At 34.8% G+C, this 20,450-nt stretch overlaps 1 protein-coding gene across 6 annotated transcripts in view; it reads right to left on the bottom strand.

The window, feature by feature from the left end:
• The window catches only part of CEP126 (centrosomal protein 126), a 50,236-nt gene that overhangs the window by 23,163 nt on the left and 6,623 nt on the right, over window positions 1-20,450 (bottom strand). For 4 of the 6 annotated variants that reach the window (XM_036427563.2, XM_045577673.1, XM_036427565.2 and 1 more), the window contains exons 3-5: window positions 15,614-15,759; window positions 10,536-10,641; window positions 2,637-2,826 (exon numbers count right to left, since the gene is read on the bottom strand). In XM_036427563.2, the coding sequence (XP_036283456.1) occupies window positions 2,637-2,826; window positions 10,536-10,641; window positions 15,614-15,759 (442 nt within the window). Of the gene's footprint in view, window positions 1-2,636; window positions 2,827-4,030; window positions 5,179-10,535; window positions 10,642-15,613; window positions 15,760-20,450 lie in introns of those variants that run through there. The other 2 variants (XM_036427564.2, XM_036427567.2) reach the window with 2 other exon arrangements.

Here is a 20,450-nt window from a genome sequence, read left to right as displayed (position 1 = left end):
GGGGTGGGGAGGTATGCAGGAGGTTAGCCAGCCTGGGAGGAGCCACAGGAGGGCTCCAGGGCATGTCTGGTCCATCATGCTCAGTCCTGATCAGCTGGACCCCAGCAGCAAGCTAACCTACCGGTTGAAGCATCTGCCCCCTGGTGGTCAGCGCACATCATAGTAAGTGGTTGAGCAGCCTTTATATATCAATAGCATATTACACTTTTATTGCTTGAATGGCTGACCAGACGACCAGACATTTAGCATATTAAGCTTTTATTATATAGGATAATAAGGAAACCAGGCCTGGGGACTTTCTAATGAGATGTAGAAATCTGTATTAGAAGGTCTGTTTGAATAGGTCTGTAATGGCCTCATCTCCCTAAGCACCTCAAAGAAGTTCATTAACTTCTGATTTCCTTAGACTATACATTCCCTATCCCTAGAATTTTTCTCACCACTCAACAATGAAACATTATGATCAGCTTCAAGTTTTCTTGTAAGTTACTGATATAAACTGTACTAGAATTAACATGCTTTGTGTTTAAGTTTTTTGAGTGTTTTAGTTTTTAAATCAATTTTACTAAGAATACTTATCTACAATAAAATGCACCTATTTTAAATGTGTAGTTTAATGAGTTTTGACAAATTATTCACCCATAAGCACCATACCAAACAATATATATAGAACCTTTCCATTTGCCAAAAGTTCTCTCATGTTTCTTTGTAGTTAATCCCTAACCACCATAACTACCACTAATCTTCTGCCACTATAGATCCGAGTTTTCAACTCATATGATTTTCCTTTTGTCTGAAAAATTTCCTATAGCATTTCTTATAGTGCAGATGTTGGGGTAGTGCAGTGTTCAGTTGTTTATTTGAAAATGCCTATTTTGCCTTTATTCAGAAGGATATTTCAGTTGGATACAGGATTCTAGATTGATCATTTTCCCCCCTCTTTCACTGTCATTTGTCTTGAAGCTAGTGTTGCATCTTAGTTTTGTTTGCATCCATGTAACAAATGTTTTCCTCTTCTGGCTTGATTTGATTTTGATATCCTTCATGGGTGTATGTATATGTGTATGTATCTGTGCTTATCCTTCTTTTCTTTTAAAAAAAATGCTATTTATTTCAGAAAGAAGGACAGAAACATCAATGATGAGAGAAAATTATTGTTAACCTGCCTCCTGTATGCCCCACACTGGGGATCGAACCTGCAACCTAGGCATGTGCTCTGACTGGGAATCAAAACATGACCTCCTGGTTCACAGGTGACATCAACCACTGAGTTCCTCTGGCTGGCTATCTTTCATGGAGTTTGTTGAGCTTTCTAGATCTGTGGACTTATAGTTTGACCTAATTTGAAATGTTTTAATCATTGTTTCTTTAAATATTCCCTTTCTTCTTTTTGGGATTTTAATTAAATTGTATGCTTGATATTGTCTCACAGGTCAATAATGTTTTTTTCATTTATTTCTAGTCTTTTTCTCTCAGTGATTCAATTGAATAATTTTATTGCCATGTCTTCAAGTCCATTAATCTTTTTGCCCATCCAGTAAAATTTTCATTTCAGATATGCTTTTCAGATGTAGGTTTATTTAGTTCATTTAAAATATCCTTTTTCATTATGTTCATTTTTACTTTAATTCCTTGAAAATATTAATAAAAATGGTTTTAAATTCCTTCCTGTTGATTCCATTATTTCTGTCATTTTTGCATTTAATTATATTGACTAAGTTTTTCCTAGTTATGTTATATTTTCCTGCTTTTTCACATGTCTAGTAAGTTGTGATTAAATGTTGGATATTGTGAGCATTATGCTGTGTATCAAGATTTCAGTCTTCTTTAAGAGAGTGTTAAGATTTTTTTTGACAGGCAGTTGAGTAACTTGTGGATTTTTTTGAGGCTTATCCAGAGAGTATGTCTAGGTAAAAAGTCTATGTAATCATAGGACTTATACATTTTATTCAAATTATAGTGGTTTATACCAGGAATATATTTTATCATAGCTAGAAGTCTCCCTCTTTGCTTCTTAAATCTTGCCACTATTGCTTAGTTATTAAATTAATCAGGCCACGTTTATGAATTTAATCTTGGTATCAGCTCTAAGGATTGAAAAATAAAGCACATGAATATTTCAGGAAAATCAGCTGAAATCCCACTCACTGGTGGGAAAATAACAAAGTAAGTGCCCTAAGAGATAGAATATAAGCACTATTTTGCTAGTTGTAATGCATTTACATTAAGAACTTAATGTCCACATGCAGTATAATTTTAAGGTTGCATTTTATCATCCAGTCTCTAATAGTGACACATATTACATTCTACTTTCTACACAATGGAATACTATGCTGTTATAAAAAGAAGGAATTCAAATAGCTGTCTTATTAGTCAGTAAATATCATTCATATAGCATATTTTTTCTAAATATAAGATGAAAAAAGAAAAATAGAGGAGGGAAAAATGAATAAAATATAAGAAAAAAAAACAAGAAATTATTTTCCTAGGATATGTGATAAATTTGTGTTGATTCATCCACATTCTTTTTCATGGCTATCATTGACAAATGGCATAAATTTCTTTAATGAAGAAAACTGCAATGAACATTGAATTGTTACTAGATCATAAAATATTAATATTATATAGTTTCATACTTGCAAACTCCTTAGATGTTGATCTTCTAGGAGTTTCTGAGTTTCCATTAGTTTAAGCTGGAATGCATCCTTTTTAGTAGGCAAGTGTATCCTGCTATTTTCCTTCACTTCTTTATCACAATTGATTTTGGATAAGAGATGTTTCTGATCATTTTTTGATAGTGATGAAGTCAAGGCATTATCTATAGCTCTGTGAACCATACATAAAAATGCTTAGTACATTTTAATAAGTTAACTTTTTACATACATGTAAACTACACATTCATGTAATGTATGTATGTATGTGTGTGTGTGTCCAGATAATTACATATAAGGATATTGGATAAATATATAGATATATTAACATGGGAATTTAATGCAGTAAACAATAGAATAAAAACGGTTGTAGCATTATAGCTCTAATAAAGCACTCCACATTCATGTAGGAATGTCCAATTATTTATGACTTTGATTATTAAATCCTATGCCTCTAATGTTTAGGACAGATACAGAAGAAATTTCTATAGATGTGAAGAGTCAGTCCTCAGTTCTTTAAGTGCATTCCTATCTGGATAATAATTTGCATTACCCTTAGTTCTAAGTCGGTTTCATGGCTAGTAGATAGTTCTATCACTCTAACTGTTGAGTTGGTTGAAGATTCATGTAGGTAAAAAATATAAAAATTGCCTGTCAAGGAAGGCAAGAATTTCCATTCTAACTTACTACGCTTGAGTGCTTGCACCTTATTCCATGGAAAAGAGTGCACACACTTGGTTTTGGTTGAATCACATATATAAGCATGGTTTTTATGCCACAGAAAGGTACCTTTAATGTAGACTCTACTTTTAGTGTGCCAAAATGGCACCCCAAAATCATCAGGGGATGATATCATCTTCTACTAGAATTTTGCATCTTCTAGAAACTTAACAGCATGTTAACATTTTAGCATAAGTACAATGTGCAAAACAAAGAACAAAGGAAGATTTTGGGTGGAGGTGGGATCAGGATGAGGTATATAAAAAAGCTGACTTCTGCTGCACTAGGACTATTAGTGTGAATCCCAAAGGCATTTACTCTGAATTCATTTGAATTCAATTATTCAAGTCAATGAAGAGAAAAATTTTTTAGGTGATGTATGTACATATACCTATCTCCAATACCCAAATATATTTTTATTTGGACAAACTGAAATAGTCTGGGTCAATGAGTACTAGATTCCTAACTATCTTTTGTGACCAAAGGGGAATCAGGGAGAGGAAGAAGTTATTTAACACAAATTTCTGAACATTGAAATTATGTTTCTCCCTCTTCCTTTTAGTCCTTTCTACTCTAACATATTCTTTCCCCTTCAATCACCCTTCCCAAACAAAACATTGCTAAATCTGCAAAGTATTAAATAAACTCAATTTATTTACCTTTAAAGTTGTCGTCTCTCAACTCTTTCTTCTTTATTTTCTTCTCTACTCCACTTGCTTTTCTTCTCTTCTCTACATTCTTCCCCCAGTGAGGAGTATTGAAGGGATGAATAGGAATAAAAGGAGATGGGGAGGTAGAAAGAAAGGGAGAGTGAAGCATGGGGGGAAAGGAAGAAGAAATTATAAAGGAAGAAGAATCAGGAGGAATTGGAGAGGGAAAATCTAAGTAAGTTGGAAGAAAACATCGAGAGGGAGTTAAATGCAAAGATGAGGAAGAAAGAGGGATAGGTGAGGGAGGGAGGGATGGAGAGATAGGAGAGGAAGATGAAGGAGAAGCAGGCAAGGATGAAGAGGAAGAAAACTGTACAGAGGGTGAAGAAGAGGATGAGGAATTAGAAGGAGATGAAGACAAAGAAGGGGATGGAGAATGATAGGGAGGTGGACAGCAGAGAAGAGAGGCAGGTGGATGGTCTGCAATAGCCTGGGGCAGATTTGACAATGTGGTTTGTGGAACAGATTGCTGGACTGACTGGAAAGAATCTAAGCTAGCAGAATGTTCTGGCAATGGAGCAACATGAGAAAGGGTGGGGACAAATTGATGAGGGGGATGACTGGATAAACTGGAAGGCTTCAAAGCTGGGAAAGTTTCCAAAGGGATTGGGGAAACAACCAGTTGAGCTGGAAGGGAACGGCGAACAAGGGGAGGCATTCGAGTGGCTGAGGTAGAAAGTTGTGCTGGAAGGAAATGTTTACGCCTGAAAGTTTTGTAAAATAACTTGCTATGTGAGTCAGAATCAGAAATGGTTGGGGAACTTCGGGGTGGCTGTGGTAAATGGTCAGGTGGGCCACAAGGAATTGGGGCTGGTAGGAAAGGAAAACTGTTAGAAAAGCTGGGAGTTACTGGGGCTGGAGGTCGAGGAAGATATTTAATTGGGTAGGACAATAATGGGCCTGGTAAAAAGGTCTTCGAAAGAGTAGAGGGAACAGATGGATGGATAGGCAGGGTAAAGGGCTGGCGAGTGGGAGAAACAGTAGGATAGCTTGGAAGAATTTGGGATTGGTGGGATAGCAATGGGGCCCGTGAGGAAGGCAGGTGATCAGGTAAGTAGGAATCAGATGTGGAGACAGCTGGACAGGCAGGAATGGATCTGCACAGGTGGAAAAGTATTTGGACAGGCAGGTAGAGAGACAGTCTTATTAAGATGATTTTTTAGTTTATTTTTATTTTTAGTGTATGGGTTGCACATAGGATTAATATTTTTTCTGTCCTTAGGATCCATGTATAATTTTCTTTGTTCAATCATGTGCTCTCACATGGGCTGAGAAATGTACATAGCTTATTCAGATTCCCTTTTTCTCATTCCTTGCTCTTAGAATATTTTTTTAATATATTTTATTGATTTTGTACAGAGAGGAAGGGAGAGAGATAGAGAGTTAGAAACATCGATGAGAGAGAGTCATCGATCAGTTGCCTCTTGCACACCCCCTACTGGGGATATGCCCGCAACCAAGGTACATGCCCTTGACCGGAATCGAACCCGGGTCCCTTTAGTCCCCAAGCCGACGCTCTATCCATTGAGCTAAACCGGTCCTGGCAGAATATTTTCACCTCTCAGAAGTCTGATAGTCGTATGGATAATAAATATAGGCTAGATCAGTGGTCAGCAAACTCATTAGTCAACAGAGCCAAATATCAATAGTACAACAACTGAAATTTCTTTTGAGAGCAAAACATTTTTTAAACTTAAACAATATAGGTAGGTACATTGTTATTAACTTAATTAGGGAACTCCTAAGCTGTCCTTTGCTAAAAACTCAAGGGGCCAAAGAGCTGCATGTGGCTCACGAGCCGCAGTTTGCCGACCACTGGGCTAGATGATCTGATTTAAAGCATTAGTACAAAGGGCAAATAGAGGTCAAGTAGACTGCTGCTCAGCTCTGGCCAGATTTCTCAGGATAGCATGTGGTTTAGAATATGTGGTCTAACCACAAATACATGGATATTGGAGATAGATATCTAACAACATCTTTTAAAGTATAAAAATTTAATATGAGAGTAAAATATAGCTTCTTTATCGTACATCTATCAGAAAAGTCAAGTATATTATCTTTGTGATAAGGATTTTAAATGTGCTGGGAGGTTGATTAGTTATATGTTAAATGTTAGTCCCATATTAACATTTTTGTATTTCAGTATTTCCTGAGGCAGCTTCAATTGTCATATGAACAAATTCTTTTTCTTGAGGCTTAAGCTTTCAATACCTTTCATTTTTTCATATAATTTTTTTTCTCCTTTAGAATACCACATTACCAAAATCTTAAATTTTTTATATCTACTATTAATATTTTCCATATTAGAACAATTGTTTATGGGTACTAATATATCTCCATTTCTTTGAAAATTCCTTATTTCTTGGCAGTACAGTGATTTGCTGCATAATGACATTTCTGGTCAATGATAGACCATATATATGACTGTAGTCCTGTAAGATTATTAGGGAAATAAAAAATTTCTACTGTCTAGTGATGTCGTAGCCATTATATCATCTTAGCCCAACACATTCCTTACATGTTTCTGGTGATGCTGGAATAAACAAACCTACAGCACATACAATCATGTACAGTGCATCATCCTTGATAATGATAATAAGCAACTATGCTACCTATATATTTCTATTGTTATTTTAGAGCGTACTTGTTTATAAAAAACAAGTTTGTTGTAAAATGGCGTGCTGTGTTACACTGTCAGCAAGCTCACACATCTGGCATTCACTGTCTCTTGACTGCATAATTTCCTCGTGTTTCATCTAATTTGCTGTTTTGTACAGTAACATGCTTCACAGCCTAGATGTGTAGTAGGCTATACTACCTAGGTTTGTGTATGGACCCTCTATGATTTTGTACAATGATGAAATTGTTTAATTACACATTTCTCAGAATGTATCCCAGTCATTAACTGGCACATGACTGCTTTATTCATTAATGCATTTTAGGATTATATTCCAAAAAATGTCTTTTTACGGTAACAATAGCTCTTCAATACTTGCATCTTACTTATATTTGTGATAAATATTACATATAAATATTTCTATTAACCTTACATCTGACCATTAATACTTTAATATCTTATATTTGTATATCATTTTATAGTTTACAAAGCATTTTCACACACATTATTTAATATGTTAGTTATCTGTGAAGAAAAGTTCAACTTTTTAATAAGAAAACCAGGGTTCTCTCTATAAATTTTTTACATGTTATTTTCCAAATACATAACTTGCTTGTGTGTATATATAGATATAGGTATCAAAAAGCCATAGTCATAACAGTGTATTTCAATATAGTATACTAGAGGCTTGGTGCACGAAATGGGAGAGGGAGGAGTGTTCTTCAGGTTGGCCTGTGCCCTCTCGCAGTCCAGGACACCTTGTTTCTTTGCTCTTTTCTGCCTGCCTGCTCACTGCTCCTTAATGCTCAGCTTGTTGCTCCTTAGTGCTGCCAAGGAGGCGGGAGAGGCTCCCGCCACTGTTGCTGCACTTGCCAGCCGTGAGCCTGGCTTCTGGCTGAGCAGCACTCCCCCTGTGGGAGCACACTGACCACCAGGGGACAGCTCCTGCATTGGGTGTCTATCCCTGGTGGTCAGTACACATCATAGCGACTGGTCATTCTGGTCTTTCTGTCATAAGCGTTGCTTAGGCTTTTATTATATAGACTAGAGGCCTGATGCACAAAATTCATTCAAGGGGCTCAGCTTTGTCTGAAGGTCATCTGGATGGCCATTCTGCTGTTCGGTCTAATTAGCATATTAGCTCTTTATTATATAGGATTACAAGAATAATATAAACATTATGTATTCTAATTTAGAATGAAGACAATTTCTCATAAAACAATGATGATGTATGTTATTCAATGGTCCTAGCAGAGATTTAGTGTAATGATAACTATGCTTGTTTGTTATAGGGAAATCAAAGTTGTGATAGTTTACCTGTTCTAAGACTTTAAGAAACTATACACTGTTAAACAAAAAATTCTCTCCTTTCATTCATAGTACAAAGAGCTTTTTTATTAAAAATATCTGATAACACAAAGGATAACAATTGATACATAGAAAAAGAAACTCGAGAGTAAAAACTGTACAAAAATGCACATTACTTCTACACTAAATGGTTTGGAAATCTTTATCACTCTAAATTCCCTCTGGACCCTAAACCCCTACTCTGATTGTCAGACATCTTCCCTTTTCAGACAAGCTTTTCCATAGTACTCTACAAGTACTGCCTTCACTGCCTCAACTTTTACTTTTCCCTTAACATACTGCTTGCTATCTAGCTTCTACCTCTACCACTTCAAAGTATTGATTTTGCTAATAATTAACTAATTGACCTAATAATTGTAAAAATAGATACTTGACTGCTATTTTTCCTGACTTTAATTCCCTTGGTTTCCATATTATCATGCTTTCCTGATTATTTTCCCACTTTTCTGGTTGTTTTTCCTCAGGGTCTTTCTTGACTACTCTTTTTTTGTTTGTCTTTTACATGCTAGAATTTTTGAAAGATATGTGACTGTCTTCTTTGATTATACTCTCTGTGTAATCTTATTTATACTGCCTGTGTTATCTTATTATATCTGCATGTGAGTGAAGAGTTAGCAAAATCTGTTCTTTTTGGACCAATGTGACTTGGGGCTAACTTTCTAAATCTGTCCCCCTGGATTATTAGTAGGATTTGAACTGTATTAGAAGGCACATTAATTATGTTAAAAATGACTCTTCATTGGTAAATTGCATCTGAATTGAGAGAACTGTCAATAAACCATAAGTATTCGGTAGGAAGCTATAGCTTTGGGTTTCCCTGAGTGTGGTAATTCTTATAACTGGCTGGACATGTCTCTTGCATGGACCTGGAAGCTATTCATGTGGAATCATCACAAGAAATAATGGTCTTGTTTAGAACATGAGATTTCTAACCCAGAGTGCCCACACATTGTGACCTCTTTTCCTTGTAGCTGAACTGTCCTTGTGAGGAGAAGGGCATAGAAAAGACTAGCTCTTGGACTGCTTTGTGGCCTGCCATGAAGATTCCTCCTATTTAAGAATGTTGATTATTGATATTAGGTGTCTTCTGTCCTCCATTTGAAGCCAAACATGGTTTTTTGTAGTCATGTTTAACTGTTTACCTGAACCCAAGATTACCACAGGTGAGTGAGTACTGACTCACAGCTTTAGTTTCATCTATTCATTGGCAACTATCATATCTATATTTATGGCCTAGACTTCTTACCGTGAGTAACTGACCCCAGATATCTCATAAGTATCTTAAACTCAACAACATACTCTCCTCCCAGTTATTTCCTCCATTAAACAGCTTCTTCCCTAATACTCATTTTGATAAGTGGTTTCACTATTCATTAATTAATCATACCACAAGCCCTCTCCAGTGCACCCCATGGGCTGCACTCTGCACTCCTTGCTCTGCCCGCCCAGGAACTGCCCCTCAGGTGGGCCAAGAAGGACAAAGCCCAAAGGGAGTGAGTCTTGAACCTCACATCCCATTCTCTGGATTTCATCCTGCACCTCCTCTGTGTTTCACATCTTGAACAGGCACTGGGTTTGGGCACCCTGCGGCCTGGCCATATGGCCTCTGGGCGACCTGATAGAGTTGGTCTCCGCGAACCTTTACATCTGTGGCCAGAGACCCAGCCTGGGTCTCAGCAGCCCCATGTCTGCTGGAGAGGGCTGTTGGAGGAGGTCCAGCGCCTGCCCGTCATTAGCTCCCCAACTCTAGAGGAGGCGCTGCAGGCTCATGTCCCCTGGCTGCCGTGGCCTGCCCACCTGAGCCTGCTGCCCACACAGCCTGCTAAATGGTCGTTATGTTACAGAGTAATGGACAATTTGCATATCCCTCTATTATTATGTAGGATTGCATTTTACATTGTTATACTTTTCCCTTTACAATTCTTGACCTAGTGTTATGCTTCAACAAACATTTCTAATAAATAAATGGGAAATATGGGATGTCAGAGAGTACTCTATTGGTTGGCCATCTTATTGTTTCTAGATGACACATTTAAGCTAACCTGGAGAGCAAGCAGGAGACACTGTAGCTTTTTCAAGACATCAATGAAAGATTTTCAGTGAGGAAAACCCATTTCTAACCATAGAGTTACTCCTTTTACTTAAAATTATATCACTATAATTCAACACAATTTTCTCATCTTGGCAAAGATAAATAACCAATATCAATACTTAAAAATGGTTTTGATGATAGTTTCCAAAGATAATTGTTCAACCTAAGCAGCACTGTAATTCCAAGACAACAAACTAAAATTTTGCCTTATTCTTGAAGCAAAATATTTATATTCCACTTAACCTTAATTTAATCTGTGAAAATAAAATAGTAATTAAGGAGTGAGGATTAACTGATGAAAAGGCCTATAAACTCAGCAACTAGAAACTTATTTAATTATTATACATTAATAATTCACACAATAGTAAATTACTTACCTCAAGTTTATAGTTGGTCTGTAAGAAGAGGATACTTGTGATTTTAAGTTGGATTCTTGAATTTGTTTGAGAGCCTCTTCTAATGGAGGCACTGGTTTTTGAAAAACTAAGGAGATAATAAAGATCAAATCGTACAGAATCACTTCATCTTCAACAATCTCTTTATGTAATTTAATTGGTCAATGATAAAATATTATATTTAAAACTTTGATAAGAAGAAAATAGTATTTAAGAATAGTCTAAATATTTTAATTTAGATATCTAATCCACAAAGAGAAATTGCTACCTCTAAATTATCATAACCAATTTTAAGAATATTTACCTGGAAAAAAAGAAACTGTGAAAAGTGTCCAGATTCTTTGTTCTTGCATGCAAAACTCATTACATTTCATCTCAGAGTTAAATAAATTTCTGACAAAACTTATAAATAAATAAATATGTATATTTTAAAATTCCTCACCCGAGGATATTTTTTTCCATTGATTTTCAAATGGAAGAGAGGGAGAGAGAGTGGAGAGTGAGAGCGGAGTTAGGAAGAGAGAGAGAAAGAGAGAAAGAGAGAGAGAAAGAGAGAGAGGAAAAGAAACATCAATGTGAGAGAGATGCATTGATTGGCTGCCTCCCAGGTACATGCCCTTGACTGGGAATAGAATGCACAAACCTTTGGCCCATGGGCCAATAGTCTAACCACTGAGCAAAAATATTCTTATGAAGAAAAGGGGAAGCTATTGGAAAAACCAACTAACATATATTGAGTTAGGCATTATATATTGTAGGCATGATTTTTTAAGCATTTTCTAAGTATTATTTAATTTAATGCTCACAATGCCCTATGAGGTAGATGCTATTTGTATATGTGCTGCCAAAGCGAGCACAAGGTAGATGCTATTTGAATCTCCATTTGCCACTGAGGAAACTGAAGCATACAGAAGGTAATTGACTTATTCAAAGTTATACATTATATAGACTTCAACTACATATTACTTTGCACCTCTAACTTACCTTCTTGTTTGAATTGAAACACAACTGTCTTTTTAAAAATACATATATATTTTAATTTTTTTTTTAGAGAGGAAGGGAGAGGGAGAAATAGAAACATCAATGATGAGAATCATTGATCAGCTGCCTCCTGCAAGTCCCCTACTGGGGTTTGAGTCTACAATCTGAGCCAGCAATCTGGGGATGAGCCCTGACTGGGAACTGAACTGTGACTTCCTGGTTCATAGGTTGATGCTCAACCACTGATCTACACTGGCTTGGCGAAACACAGCTATCTTTTAAGTATATTGTTTCTCCTGAAACCCTCTTAAGTGAGGACATGATTTTTCTCTGATTACATACTACCTATAATTCAAGGCCTGGCATTTCCAAACTGTCTTTCCTGCTTTCTCCTTTGAAAAATCCATGCCATAAAACTTCCCTTATTACAATGTTTGTTATTTACCTTAAAATGCTTAAGCAAAACCAGTATATTAATATGTATGGATTAGTTCAAACTTGAACTCTAGAGATAGTCCATTTCCCCAATTAAGGAATAATAGCATAATATACTAGTGACCAAAAGACAATTATGGAATGGTTTGCTGGATATTCTAATCATAAAGAACCAGTCTTCTTGAGGCAGATACTATCAAGCTTAGATTTTTCTAATTAGCATAATCAATGGCCAAAATAGGTTTTATTAGTGAAAAATAATAGCCTTTTGAGTAGTCTGATAAGTATTTAATATGGACTTTCTTTGTTGAAGGCATTCAAAACAAGTGGATTTGCCTAAACATTTTAATCAGTCCCAACCCTTGCATGAACAAAGAATAAGAATCTAGGGAGGTCTATACTTTTTACATTACGAATGGCACTTCATGTTTGATCTGTAACCAGTCTAGTTAGTGTCCAGCCATTGATATAGGAACATTTCTGATCTCCAATACCAGAAGGCACAGAATTCTGTCTCTGGAATGTGGCTGTGTATGGACCTTTCATTTAAGGTGCAGAGAACCTCAAAAGATGGAGAACTGGGACTTTCTTGAATTTACTGAAAAAGTTGTGTAAATTGTTTTATATATACTTTGCTAATGACTGTTTAGTTATGCTAGTTGATAGTTTGAGTTTTGCTTTTATTAACTTGCACCACTTGTCTATCAAAGACAACTTAAAAACTTAGGTCAATTTACAACCACCATTACTACTTTTTTTTTTAAAACATATTTTTATTGATTTTTTACAGAGAGGAAGGGAGAGAGATTGAGAGCCAGAAATGTCGATGAGAGAGAAACATCAACCAGCTGCCTCTTGCACACCCCCCACTGGGGATGTGCCCGCAACCAAAGTACATGCCCCTGACCAGAATCGAACCCGGGACCCTTCAGTCCACAGACCTACGCTCTTCCGGTTTTGGCACCATTACTACTTTTGTTGTTATCTTATGACCTCCCAGTAACTACCTCTCATTTGCTGAGGATAATATAAGATTACATTTTTTGAATGCTTACTGTGTATTAGGGCATTATTATTTCATTTAACCCAATTGTGCCTTTCTTTTACTCTCATATTCTCCCTCTAACATCAATCTGTTGTCCTTCTTTTGTAGCATGGGAGTCAGCTATCATGCATACATGATAAACTAAACCCATAGACAAATAGTTGTCTTACATAGTTTTGTTCTTGTTCTTCATTGATAGCACTGAATTTTCTGAAATTATTAATTTAATATTTTGTATAGGTAATATATTCATATTCAGAAATAAAGAATATATGATACATATTTGACAGCTTGCTCTCATTGCTCATTCATATATTCTTTCATTATCTCTTTATGCTAATACAAGTAAATGTATTGAAATTTCCCCCTTTTCTCACATAGAAGGCAAAATATTATGTATACTGACCTGGGTCTTAATTTTACACTTAATATATCCTGGAAGTCAGTGATAAATACAGGTTTAATGAAAGTACATCATTTGTTTTTGCAAAATCTCTTTTGACTCTTTGAACCTAGACCCTCTGATAGCACCCTTTTTCAAGCAAACAGTATTCATGAGAGGTAATTACTTCTCTGAGGCACTTGACAAAATTATTATATCTTCTCTCTTAAAACTACCTCCCCTTTTGTTTTCCTATACATTATTTTATTTTGATTCGCATCTGCTTTCTTGATAACTACTTCTCAAAATCCACTTTTAGTTTTTCTTGCTCTACCTATAGTAAATGTAGGTATATAAATAGTGTGTATAAAGGCTTTATTTTAGGCCCTATGCTCAGTCTTTGGTTTATACTCTGTTATTTAGCTTATGTTTTCTATGGCTTCATTTATCAATATATATATATATTTATAAAATATTTAAAGGTAGCTCAGAGGTATAGCCTTTTGGCCTTTATATTTCTTCCTTCTTCCTTGCCTATAGCATTGACATGATGGCTGGAGCTCCAGCAGCTACCATAAAACCATGAGGATAAAGAAATATAAACCTCATAATAAGGATGGTTGAGCTGTGAGACAGAAGAGTCTGGTGACACTGCATAAACATCAAAACAACCTCAGGCTTTCATAAAATACAAGAGAAAAATAAATCCCTTTCACCTTTAAGCTATTATTATTTTTAGCATTATTACTAGCTGCCCTTAATGACCGAAATATCTCTTACTGGCACAATAATGGTTTGTGTTTCAATTAAAAAACATTGATTTCATTTTGGAGAAAGATGAAATTCCTGCCGGCACCGGTTTGGCTCAGTGAATAGAGCGTCAGCCTGTGGACTGAGGGGTCCCGGGTTCGATTCCGGTCAAGGGCATGTACCTTAGTTGCGGGCACATCCCCGACGGGGGGTGTGCAGGAGGCAGCTGGTCGATGATTCTCTCTCATCGACGATTCTAACTCTCTATCCCTCTCTTCTTCTCTGTGAAAAATCAATAAAATATATTAAAAAAAAAAAAAAAGAAAGATGAAATTCCTATCATGGCATACAAGACTTTTTGAGAATTGGTTCCAACTGAAATTTTTCTAGCCTCAAAACCACTTCTCTTCTCTCTTCCCCCCCCCCCCCCCCCCATACTATGCTTCAGATATACTGCAACACATAATTTATTTGTAAAAATGATTCCTTCTGTCTGGGAAGGTTTTTTGTTTTTGTTTTGTTTTTTAATTTTTGGCTTGGTTTCTCTTGACTGGCATAATGCTTATTTTGTAAGGTTAAAATTAAGTTATTTTTTCCAGGGATGATGTCCTTGATATTCCTGCATAAGTTTAGTGTTTGCTCTATGTTCTCACAATACATCCTGCTACGATAGCAATTATCACTATACTTATTGACAATGTTTATATTACTCTCAGCTCCAAAACAAGCTGTGAGATCTTTAATGGTAGAGTACAATTAGATTTCTCTATAGTTGCACTTAGCCCAGGGCTACATACAACATATTGATATTTTGTTGGCTGTATTAGTAAATTTTGAATTTTCACAAGTTTGATTCTATTGATACTTTATACTGGCTTAAATGTTATATTATTTTTAATTTTATCTATAAAATAGCTTTATAAAAGGAAAATTTAACATTTAGTTTCAGTAAATTGGTGTCACATTTATTCTGGCACTTATTCACATGTTACTCAAATTCATATTTGAGAGACTATCAAAATATCAATAAAAAGAAAGTCTACACAGTGATATAACCCAACAATCTAAGACCTGCAAACAATTAAGAATTTAAATGTGATGGTGGCTGATTCTTTGGTATCCATCTACATTTTTTATACCTTAAATAGTAACACAGAATTAATAGCAAACTGTCAAAGCTTCAGAAAGAAAAGGGATAGGAAGCATCTTTATGTGTTCACTAAACATGTATTACTACAATATTCTCCAAATTAAACCTAAATTAAATTGCAATTTTTCATTTGTTTAAAGTCCTATTACTTAAAAAGGGATACTGGTCTTTTTAATTTTAATTTAATTTCTACTTTGTTTCTTTATTATTTTGTCTATTCAAGTCAAATGCAATTATTATATTATATTATATTATATTATATTATATTATATTGTATTTTTCATTTTTGTTCTCATATTGTTCTAGAAATAAGATACCTGGTCTCCTCCGCTGTGAAAGAGGGATATGGGCCCGCTGGAATTTTTCAGTAACTTCTTCAAACTTCTGTTTTCTTTGTTGAAGTATTTGTTCTCTAATTTCGTGTTCTCTTTCTTCTTGTTCTTTTTGTTTCTCTTCAAAATATCTAAATTTAAACATAAAGAAGAATTAGATAATAAGTTTTAAAAATTTCAACACAGAAAATAGTTTCAAAACAATGCATTATACTAGTAATATAGTGTGTCTCAAAAAAATGTATACACATACTTTGAATAATTAGAAAAGCAGTATTTATTAAAATACATTTTATTTTAAAAACTGAGCTACGAGCTGTTAAAGTATGTTTACATTTTTAGGGCACCGTATATATTTAAAAATTTTGCTGATTTAGAAACAACACATTTAACATTTTTAAAAAGCAATTGGCAAAAATTAGCTTTGTAAGTGGTTACAAAGTAATCTCAGAACTTTATCCAGGTCAAAGAGAAGGCTTTATAATGAGGCTCTTTCTAATATCCTACTTCCCAAGTTCTGCTGTAGAAAATTTCTTTTCTCAAAGGCTACCTTATTTTCTGTAATGCAATAACTAATTCATTGGTGAAAGATGCAGTCTTGTAAATTATGAGCAGTCAAGAAAATACTGTACAGACCAAAAATTTAAAATTGGTTGTTATGTTAAGTATAGGGCCAAGAAATAAACCCTGACAAGGTCAGATGATTTACAAGAAGGGCGCCAGAACCATTCAATGAGGAAAAGAGTTTTCTCAGCTAATAATGTTAGAAAAATTTGGTATCTATATGTGAAGATAGAAGATCCACTATGTTCATTGCTGCATTATTCATGGTGACTAAGACATGGGAACAACTGAAATTTCCTTTGATAGATGATGGTATACATAGGATGTGGTACATATATACAATGGAATATTACTAAACCATAAAAATGATAAAATACTGCCATTTGCAGCACCTTGAAAATATCATGCTAAGTGAAATAAATGAGATATAGAAGTCAAGAACCATATGACTTTTACTCATATGTGGAATATAAAACTGAAAGCAATAAATACAAATATAAGACAAACAAACAACAACTTAAAAGGAGGGCAGACATCATCCACAAAAGGGACACTCTTGGAACACCTGGCTCAGGTGATTAGGGACATGTACCACTTGGCCCCATAGAACACCTATTATATAAGGCCATGATACCAAGAATGGGAGACATAAAAGACCCACCTAATATATAGAAACAAACACAGAGAGACAGCCAAAATGGGAAGAAAAGGAAACACTACAGACGAAAGAACAGGAGAAATCTCCAGAAAAAGAATGAAATGAAATGGAGGCAAGTAACCTACCAGATATAGAGTTCAAAACAATGGTTAAAATAATTCTCAGTGAACTTAGTGAGAACTTCAATGGTATAAAAAGGACATAAAAACAAAAGAGAATCAACCAGAAATGTAGAATACAATAACTGAAATGAAAACTACACTAAAATGAACCAATATCAGATTAGATAAAGCAAAGGACTGAATTGGAAATTTGGAATATAAGGCAGCAGAAAACACCTAATAAAAGAAAGCCAAAAGAAAACAGAATTAAAAAATGAGGATATTTAAAGCAGTGGTTGCAAACTTTGGACCTCATAGACCACCAGTGGTCTGCGGACCACCGGTTGGCAACCTCTATTTTAAAGGACTTCTTGGAAAACATCAAGTGTAAGAACATCATCATAGGGGAACCAGAAGGGATTGAGAACCTATTAAAAGAAGTACTGAAAAAACTTCTTTAACCTAGTGAAAGAAGAAAACATACAAGTTCAGGAAGCAGAGTCCAAAATAAGATGGACCCAAAAAGACCAACACTGACACATCATATTAAAATGGGAAAGGTTAAAGACAAAAAGAGAATCTTAAAAGCACTAAGAGAAAGACAGTTAACTACAAGGGACCACTTATAGGACTGTCAGTTGACTTTTTTAACAGAACATTTGCAGGCCAGAACGGATTGGCATGAAATATTCAAAGTGATGAAACACAAAGCCCTATAACCAAGACTACTCTATCCAGCAAGACTCTCATTTAAATTTAACTTCCCAGACAGTAAAAAGCTAAGAAGTTTATCACTCACAAATTATTATTATAAAAAAACATTAAAGGGACTTTTTAAAGAGGAAGATGAAAAAAGGAACATAAATATAAATAATAAACTGGTAATAACTGTGTATATATCAATATATTAATGATATATACACAGTTATTACCAGTTTATTATTATGGTTTTTATGTCCTTTATCATTATCAATAATTGTCTTCATCAAAAGTCATAGGGTAGCAGCATGAATAAGAAAACAATATCCATATAGATGCTGTCTACAATAGACCCAATTCAGATAAAGATACATATAGCCTAAAAATAAAGGAATCGAAAAAGATATTTTATGCAATTGGAAACAAAAAAGCTGGTAGCACTATTTATATCACACAAAATAGACTTTAAAACTAAGGTTATAACAAAAGACAAAGATAATATCCAATGATAAAGAGATCATCCCAAGAAAAGGATATAACTGTTGTAAACATTTATGCACCCAATATAGGAGCATCTAAATATACAAAGGAAATACTGATAGACATAAAGGAAGAGATTGACAGTAATACAATTATATTATGGGACTTTAAAATACCATTGACATCATGGATAGATCTTTCAAACAGAAAATCAACAAGGGAATAGCAGCCTTAAATGACACATTATACTAGATGAATTTAATTGATATTTTTTAGTATTTCACTCAAAGCCCCAGAATATACATGATTTTCAAGTTCACCTGGAAAATTTTCCAGGATAAACCATATTAGGACACAAAACAAGTCTCAATAAATTTAAGAAGACTGTAATATCAAACATCTTTTTCAACTACAATGGTATGAAACTAGAAATCAATTACAAGAATAAAACAAAAAAAGCACTCAAACAAATGGAGGTTAAAAAACATACTGCTAAGCAATAAATGGGTTAAGAGTAATATTAAGAAACAAATCAAAACATACTTAGAGCCCCTTTAGCCAGTTTGTCTCAATAGATAGAGTGTCAGATCGCAGTCTGAAGGGTCCTGGGTTTGATCCTGGTCAAGAGCACATACCTTGTTTGCAGGTTCGATCCCTGGCCCTGGTTGGGGCACATGGGGAGGCAAGCAATCAATGTGTCCCTCTCAAATCAATGATGTTTCTCTCTCCTCCTTCCTTTCATTCTCTCTAAAAATCAATGGGAAAATATCCTTGGGATTAACAAAACAAAACAAAAAAGGTACCTTGAGACAAATTAAAATTAAAATATAATAACCCCAAATCTATGGGACACAGTAAAAGCAGTCCTAAGAGGAAAATTAATAGCAATACAGGCCTACCTCAAGAAACAAACAAACAAAAAAAACCCTCAAATAAATAATTTAATCTTACATGTAAAGAAACTAAAAACAGATAAGCAAACAAAGCCCAAAGCGAATAAAAGGAAATACAAAGATCACAATGAAAATAAACACAATAGAATCTAGAAGAATAATACAAAAGATTAGTAAAATTTAGACCTGGTTCTTTGAAAAGACAAACTAAATTGATAAAATTTTAACCAGACTCATGAAGAAAAAAAAGAGAAAGGACCCAAATAAATAAAATAAAAAATGAAAGAGGAGAAGTCACAACTGTTACCACAGAAATAACCATCATGGCCCTAACTTTCTCTAACAATAGGACTCAAGCAGTATTCAGAGCACTCAAGGTCACAGGAGACACAGGTAGAACTGGAGAGCTGGCCTTTTGCAATGCATTTCTTTCTTTGTGGGTGAAACCAAATTTCAGATTTAGGTAGTTACAACTTTCTGGACATATGATCATATTTAAGTTTAAAACTCAATTATTTTTTAAAAAATAATTAGACATTTAAAAATGTAAAAATATGATAACATATCACTCTTTCAAATTAAAAAATGCAATAGGAGAAAAAATATTTTTAAGAACAAAATATAACATTTTAAAACGAGGCTATTCCCACCAGGGTGTCAATGGAGACCATGTGAAGAGATAGAACTCAGCCCTTACCCCAACCAACATAGCAATGAGGTGGTGTCTCCTAAGACAGCCAGCCAAAGCTGAAGGTCTAAACAAGCCCCAGAGTCTATAACACAACACAAAAGTCCAGATCTCAAAAGAAAATCACTTGTCATTCAAAGAACCAGGAAGATCTAAAACTGAATGAAAAAGATAATCCAAAGATGCCAAAATCAAGGTGATAGAGATGTTAGAATTATCTGACAAAGATTTTAAATGCTTGATAAAAATCTTTGAAGCATGATAAAAATGCCTCAATGAACAATTATGGACATGTTTGCAAGTGAAAAAAAATAAGTTTCAAAAATAAATAGAATATATAAAGACTGTCCAAATGGAAATTTTAGAACTTAAAAAATATAACTTAAATGAAAAACTCAGATTTATTAGCAGAAAACAGAAAAGATTTCAGTCCTCCCTACACCACATAAATGTACAGGTAATAATGGAATTTCTAGAAACATCCAGGCAATACTTTTTGTAAGTACTGACAAGATTATTCTAAATTTTATGTGTAAAGGCAAACAAATTAGACTACCTAAACCTATTTTGAAAAAGAGATATAAAGAGGGAGGAATCAGTCTATTATATTTAAAGATTTACCACACACACAGACACACACACACACACACACACACACCACACATATTTATATATTAGAGCCCGGTGCATGAAATTCATGCACAGGGGAGGAGGGTGTCCCTCAGCTCAGCCTGCACCC

The sequence above is a fragment of the Pipistrellus kuhlii genome, unplaced genomic scaffold, assembly GCF_014108245.1.
Source record: "Pipistrellus kuhlii isolate mPipKuh1 unplaced genomic scaffold, mPipKuh1.p scaffold_m20_p_9, whole genome shotgun sequence".
Lineage (NCBI taxonomy): Eukaryota > Metazoa > Chordata > Mammalia > Chiroptera > Vespertilionidae > Pipistrellus > Pipistrellus kuhlii.
Note: the sequence above shows the minus strand (reverse complement) of the source record. Positions and strands in the feature narration are given on the sequence as shown.